Here is a 7299-nt window from a genome sequence, read left to right as displayed (position 1 = left end):
GTGCGTGCCCAAGATCCCAAGAGGAGAATAGAGGAGAAGGGATTGTGGCGTAGCCATCCCCTCTGGGGGAGTGATTTCTCGCTTTCTGTCTCTCTGTCTCTCTCTGTCTTTCTGGCGAGTGCACACGCCCTATAGCAAAAACCTCTCCAAAAAAAAGTTATATTTATGGTAAACCTGTTCCCTGGCTTGATGACTGCAAAATAATTCTGTGGACTTTTGAAATGCACAATTTTATATTTTTATAGCCAACCCTTTATTTTTTCTTAGTAATTTATTTAAATTGCTTTCCTAACCAGAGAACAGATATTCATGTAAATACTCTCATGGTTTGCACTCCAGGTTTTTCCCAAGCAGTTCTCATGCTTTCAGGTGTAGTCTTTGGACCAGGTGGTATTAAATTACATTGTAATAAGGAGAGTAAGGAGATATGGAGAAGCTCTGCTGTCATGGGAGTGAAATTAGCACAGTGAGATGGTGCTAGTTCTGTGACGAGAGAACCTCCCTGGGTTTGAACCTGGCTCTGTCACTTACTAGGTTATCTTTCAGAATCACTTCTCTGTTCCTTTTTTTTTTTCTTTCAAACTGTAAAATGGAGTTAATAGAACCCGCTTCCTATAGTTAAGAGAATAAAACGAATTGATATGAACAAGTTCTGGCACAGTCAGTATTGGTCAGTTTCATCCATGCTGAGTAGGCGCTTCGAAGCTTGATAGACTTTTCAGTGTACATTTCCAAAAGCGAGAACACTGCAGACTTCATCTTCAATGACTATCTTTACCAGCCTCCCTCGGCAACTTTTGTAAGTGAGACTCGCCCCCTAGAGGCCCCAAGTGAGGTTTGTTTCTCGAAAACAGACTGACAGCCGCCGGAGAGCAGGTGTGGCTCAGAAGCGCCGCTTGCGAGTCTGCGATCTGACACCTGGCATGTAGGCGGCTAGTGCACGTTCTCCCCAGCGCGTCCCTTCTCCCACCCCTCCTTCCCCTTGAGCCTGGCGTCTCCTAACTCCTGCAGACTCCGAAGCCACTTCTGCGAGCATTTTCCGCTTAAGCCAGCTATTTGGTTGGGCGCTTCGGCGGTGAGAAGTGTGACGGGGAAGGGGAAAGGTGACTTGAAGGTGGAATCTGCCCGCGGGGGCCACGCGGTCCAGCAGAAAACACAAGTGTTGTTCGTAGGCAGGCGCACCGACCACTCTCTTAGCTTCTGTTTTCTCCTGTGCAAAACGGGAGTAACAAGACCCATCTTACAGGATCGGCTGGGAGGAATAGTGCGCCGGTGCAAAAACGACCTCAGTGCCTGGTCTTTCTCCATTCCCTCCCAGTCCCAAAGTGATGCGTGCCAGTCCCGCGGGTTAAAGCGCCACGTCCCCCCACCCCACTGAAGGAATCTTTGCTAGGGTCCCCAGACGAAGTCACAGAGGGGCAACCTCCAGTGTGTGGACTAGCTTGCCGCCGGCATTTCAACACCCAGCTTAAACGTCAGAAGCGACAGACTGCACATTCGGGGAAAAAAGTCCCCAAATCACTCGTTTTTTAAAGTTTTCAGGAGGCACAGCGGACGAAACACGCCCCGAGACCGCCCCTCGTCCTCTCGCTCACTCCCCGCCTCCCCAGCCAACCGTCCGCCGGCCCGACGCGGGGATGGGCGGGCCTTCTGGGCGAATCGCTTCCGCTTCCGGTTCCCATGAAATTTCCCGCCACCCGGGAAAAGCGGCTGTCATCGGTTGTGTCCGCTCCAATTCCGGTGCTTGTAAGTAAGAGAAGCTCCGTCGGACTTAAGGCGGAGAGCAGCCCTGGTGTTGAGGCTTGCACGTCGAAGTGAAAGGAGATCGCTTTGCAGGCAGTGGGAGGCTGAAGGATTGACCGGCGGGTGGGGCTATTTGATATTGGATTTGGGGCAGAGGGGTGTCAGGAAGAGGATTTGGGAGAGAGTTTCGCCGGGGAATGTGGGGGAGGATCGGAGTGCGAACTTTTATAAGGCCCTTGTAGGTGCTCCCCACAAGGAGATCCGAAAGATAGTGGTTCTGTTTCCCAGAGTCTTAAGATAGGAAGTAATTAACTGGACCCAGTTCATTTCGTTTCTCATACAGCCAGAGCCTACTGCGTTTTCCTTAGAATTCAGGAATGCAGCCCTTATAAAACCCATCTTAACTTTTGGGATTGTAAAGATCTAAGTAGTGACACACAGACCTACAGTGAGCAGGCAACACCACCTGACTTTCATGTTGCTGAAAGTTAGAACCTGTTAGGACCAGCACCTGCACCTCCCCTAGTACGCCTTCCTATTACTAAACGATTGCAGGGGTATTGTAGAAAACCTTGAAAGAAGTACAGAAAAATATTACTCAGGGTTAAACCACTGTTAATATTTTATGCATGCATGCCTTCAACTTCAGTATATTTTCCATATATGTGGAATTATTATTCGTGTGTTTGTCTTTTTTTAACTCTATTTTCTATCATTTAAAAGTTATGTGTTTCCTTCCAAGGTGATCAAGATGCAGTTTTCTGGAGGAAAGAGGAGGAAGCTGAGGTTGGCAGGTGATCAGAGGAATGCTTGTTATCCTCATAGCCTTCAGTTTTACTTGCAGCCACCTTCTGAAAACATATCTTTGATAGAGTTTGAGAACTTGGCTATCGACAGACTTAAATGTAAGTAATATTTAAATTAGAATATATATATATATGTATATTCTTGAAAAGGTCACTTATACTTTGTGAGACATAAATGAAGGTAATTTATTTCATTCAGCAATCCACTCAATCCTTCTTGAGAGCTTATTAATCTATTTTCTGTACAATACATATATGTTGAATGTATTGTATTCTAGGTTGCAATGATTTTGAGATGAATAATGTGATTCTTCATTGAAGCTTTATTCAAGTATGTGGAGACAGATGTCCAAGATAAGAGTTGTAATTCAGTATTATTTATTTCTGGAGAGAGATTTTTGCTATAGTGTGCATATGCTCACCAGAAAGAGAGAGAGAGAGAGAGAGACAGACAGACAGACAGACAGAAAGTGAGAAATCGACCCTCAGGGGTTTGCCATGCTGCAATACCTTCTCCTCCAGTCTCCTCTCGGGATTTTGGGCATGCACACACATGCGCCTGGCATGAGTTTTAAGTCAGTAGGCCTGGGGCTCAAACTACAGTCGACTATGTGGGAGTCCAGGGACATAACCATTACATAATCTGCTGGTTCCGTAATTCAGTATTTTAATTGCTCTAGTATATGTAAATAGGAGTGCTATGGGACACAGCATGGAAGTGACTGACAGTCCAAGTAAGGCTTCTTAGAGAAACTGAAATGTGATTTGGGCCTTGAGGAATGAGTAGAAATTTTGCAACAGATAAGTGAATGACATTTCTTAGCTGAGAAATGGCCTGTAGAAAGGCTTTGAGCAAAGCCTGAAAGAACATGTCATGTTTCAGAGGACAGTAGAACATTCAGGGTAGATGGAGAAGTATGGCTATACAAGGGCATTTTGTGCCATATTCATAGTGTGCCATACTAATTGGGCTGCAAAAAGGATATGGCCACTGTATATTGGGAGCCTCCTTGCCCTCTGTGCATTGATGGAAGAAAGGAGAAAGCCAGGCATGAATTGGAACAGAGATGGTAATGGTCTTGTCTTCAGGATTTATGTGTTTCAGGATATTTTAGTGGAAACATCTGACAAAGAGGTGAGATACTGTTAATGAGTCATGGAGGAGCAGGGTAAGAACTACTGATACAGAGAGAAGGCATCCTACCTGTATGTTAAATGAAAGAGTGAAGGCAAGGGAGAAAAGGATTTTAGAAACTCAACAGTGTCATATGCCTCATTGGGATTAAGGTGATGATTGAAAGGTGTCTCTTAGGTTTGGCGTTTAGGTGAAATGGTAGGGGCCTCGACCAAGGTAGCAGCCATGGCAGTAATTGGAAGGGAGAGATTTAAGGGATTGTGAGGAGCTATTACAGGTTGAGCATACCTAATTTGAAAATCTGAAGTGTTCCAAAATCTGAAGGCTTTTGAGTGCCACCATGATGCCATAAGTAGAAAATTCCACACTGACCTCATGTGATAGGTCGTAGTTAAAACACTGCAACACAAAAAGATTGTATGAAATTAGCTTTAGGCTAATAAGTTGTAGATGAAACATAAATGACTTTTGTGTAGAGACTTGGGTCCCAGCTCCTATTTATGTATATATAAATATTGTAAAGTCTGAACAAAATCCAAAATCCAGAACATTTTTGATCCCAAGAATTTCAGATGAAGGATAGGATTTGGTTGTATTGATAGGATTTGGTTTGGATATTCAGAATGAAGGAGTGGGTGCTGGGTAGCTGAAGTTTCTATTTGAAGAATTTGTGAATAGAAACTCTGGTGGTGGAGATGGGGATGACAGAAAGAGGGACAAGAATGTGGGGAAGATACTGGGTTGTTGGGAAACTCATGAGATATTTTTGCATAGAAAAAGATAGAAACGTATGTCATGACTTCCAACAACCTGATAATTAGTTTGGTTTGGATATCGTGACAAGGAGTTACCTGTGGAGCCTGGGTTTATGCTCAGAAGGCAATATTAGCTTTTTCTTTTTGCATAAAAAATACGCCTCAAGAGAAGAATTCATATAAGAAAGGATTGCTCAGCAGTTTTAGGGACCTTTGCATAGTCGTAGCATCTATTCAGGATGGTTCATTTGGATGACTGGAGGGGCCCTGCTTCTTCATTCTGTCTCTGCTTCATCAGGTCAGAAAGGGCTGTTTTTATCTGATGAGTCTATGCTGCGTAAATGAAGCAGACTGCCAGTAAGACAGCTCTACATGCAGGTGCAGAGAAAGGGTGCCTTTTTTTTTTTTTTTTTTTAAGTCTATACTGACACACTTTTCTGTTCCTTAACATCAGTGACTCAGGGCAGTGGTGACTATATACTATTTTTGTCTCCCCTGGTTGAAAATCCCTAGTATATGCTGTGGGACATGGATATTTCTGCACATAGATGTATGAGGTCGTTGGGAAAGCCATGACGTGTTTTCCTATGCAAAAGTACCTCATGACTTTCCTGATGACCCAGTAGATTATTGTTTTGTAAATATGTACAGTTTATTGATGTACCTGGTGGACAGTTTACTAATAGGCCTGTTAAAACTTGTCATGCTTTATAAACAGGTAATGACAGAAGTACCTCCAAGGATTTTATCTTGGATTTAGGTTTTAAAAAATTATCTGGCCTTAAGGGATTTTATGGGGCCAAGAAATGGGTTACTATCTGTTGAGGGGATAACCTTATAGTATTGTCAACGGGACTGGTGTAAAATGTACACATGTTGACATTTTCACTTTGCAAGCTAAGTAACATGATTGAATGTATAAAAGAAATTGAAATAGTAATAAAAAATCTTATCTGGCCTTTATACCTTTTTTCTTTGACTTTTCTTTCTTTGTAGTGCTAAAATCAGTTGAAAATCTCGGTGTGAGCTATGTAAAAGGAACTGAGCAATACCAGAGTAAGTTGGAGGCTGAGATTCGCAAGCTCAAGTTTTCCTACAGAGTAAGTAAAAAGATGAAAAACAGTTTTTTGGTTGTATGTATTCAGGGACTGAGTGTCAGTTGTGGGAAAGGTCTTGCATTAGGGCTCTTTTATGAAGACTAATGTAGTGTAACCACTGCCTGAAGGTAACTACAGTCTGCTAGGGTTGATTGACATGTGGTCAGGATTTCTCCACCTCAGGACCATCAGCATTTTGGGCTTGATAATTCCTTGTTGCAAAGACTGTCCCTGTGGACCCTGTGGTGCTCAGTAGCATCCCTGGCTTATATCCACTAGATGTCTCCAGACATTGCCAGATGTCTCCTGTATGTTATAGAGATGGCTGCTGTTATCGCATGTATGATTCAGGAACTCGAAGCGCATATGTGATTGCCTGGCTCAGATCGGGAGGGTTTTACAGAGCAGGTTATCCTGGAATGGTATCTTGACAGATGTGATCAGATCTTTGTTTGGGAAAGGTGTCTACCAGCAGCAGATTGACAGGTCAGGTTTGAAAGGAAGCAAACCAGTTAGGAGCCTGGAAATGATGAGAGTGTGAACTGAATGAGAAAAGGGGACTGACCGAAGAGATACTAAGACGGCAGGATCTAAACGTCCTAGTGACTGATTGCAGGGAGGAAAGAGAGAGAAGAATTACGAATGACCCCCAGGTTTCTAGTTAGGACAGTTAGGTGGATGGTGGTGATAATGTCCATGTACCATACATGAGGAGGAGCAAGTCTTGGGAGGAAGATGCTGAGTTTAGTTCTACACATGACTTTGAGGTGCTTGTGGAGATTTCTAGTGGATGGGATGTGCTGGTCTTCACTTAAAAGACATCTGTAAGAGGGAGTATCGCTGTAAGGGAAGGTTGGAATCATCAAGTGTAGAGGAGAGCATGCTACGAAAATATTTGAGTGACTGGGGAAATGAGAGAATGGGAAGAATTCCAGAGGTGAAGTGGAACTGGAGGAGTCTAGGGAGGAGATTAAGGAGCTTTCTCAGAAACAGGAGATGATGGGCCAGCTAGTGGCATGGTGATTAAGGCGGCTGGATCACACATATTAACTGTGTGGTTTGAGTCCTCGATCCGGTGGCTTGAAAAAACATACCAGGAACGCATGCATGCATGCCCAAAATTCTGAGAGGAGAATGGAGGAGAAAGGATTGTAGCGTTGCCACCCCTCTGGAGGGTGCTTTCCCTCACTCTTTCTCTCTCTGGCAAGTGCACGTGCTCTATAGCAAATTAAAAGGAAAAAAAAAAAGTAGGAGATGAACTAGGATAGTAGTATCATAGAAGCCAAGGATGACTGGCATTTCGATGATAATGATTATGATAGAAATAAGGAGAATGTAGGAATAACAACAGCATGCCTTTATATTACCAGATTTTATTCTGTCTTACACATATTAACCCTGTAACCCATACAACAGTTGTAACAGGTAGGTACTATTATCCTCTCTATTTTATGGATGAGGATAGTGTTACTTACGGATAGAATAAGTAACTTGCTTCATCTTGTAAGATGGTAAATGGTGGGAACCAGCAGTTAGCGTAATGGCTATGTCGCTGGACTCCCACGTAGTCGACCGCGGTTCACGTCCCGGACCTGGTGGCTTAAAACTCATGCCGGGCGCGTGTGCGTGCGTGCCCATGATCCCGAGAGGAGAATGGAGGAGAAGGGATTGCGGCGTGACCATCCCCCCTGGGGGGTGATTTCTCGCTTTCTGTCTCTATGTCTCTCTCTGTCTGTCTGGCGAGCGCACGCGCCCTATAGCGA

The 7299-nt window shown here is 43.9% G+C and overlaps 1 protein-coding gene across 2 annotated transcripts in view; it reads left to right on the top strand.

Annotated features, from left to right (window-relative positions):
• Positions 1-1666: 1666 nt before the first annotated feature.
• PRIM2 (DNA primase subunit 2) overlaps positions 1667-7299 on the top strand; it is a 332833-nt gene continuing 327200 nt past the window's right edge. The window contains exons 1-3 of one of the 2 annotated variants that reach the window (XM_006149174.2): positions 1667-1746; positions 2486-2648; positions 5436-5539. In XM_006149174.2, the coding sequence (XP_006149236.1) occupies positions 1681-1746; positions 2486-2648; positions 5436-5539 (333 nt within the window). In that variant the 5' untranslated portion in view covers positions 1667-1680. The other variant, XM_027772133.1, reaches the window with a different exon arrangement.

This window comes from Tupaia chinensis, unplaced genomic scaffold (assembly GCF_000334495.1).
Source record: "Tupaia chinensis unplaced genomic scaffold, TupChi_1.0 Scaffold000256_1, whole genome shotgun sequence".
Classification (NCBI taxonomy): Eukaryota; Metazoa; Chordata; class Mammalia; order Scandentia; family Tupaiidae; genus Tupaia; species Tupaia belangeri.
Note: the sequence above shows the minus strand (reverse complement) of the source record. Positions and strands in the feature narration are given on the sequence as shown.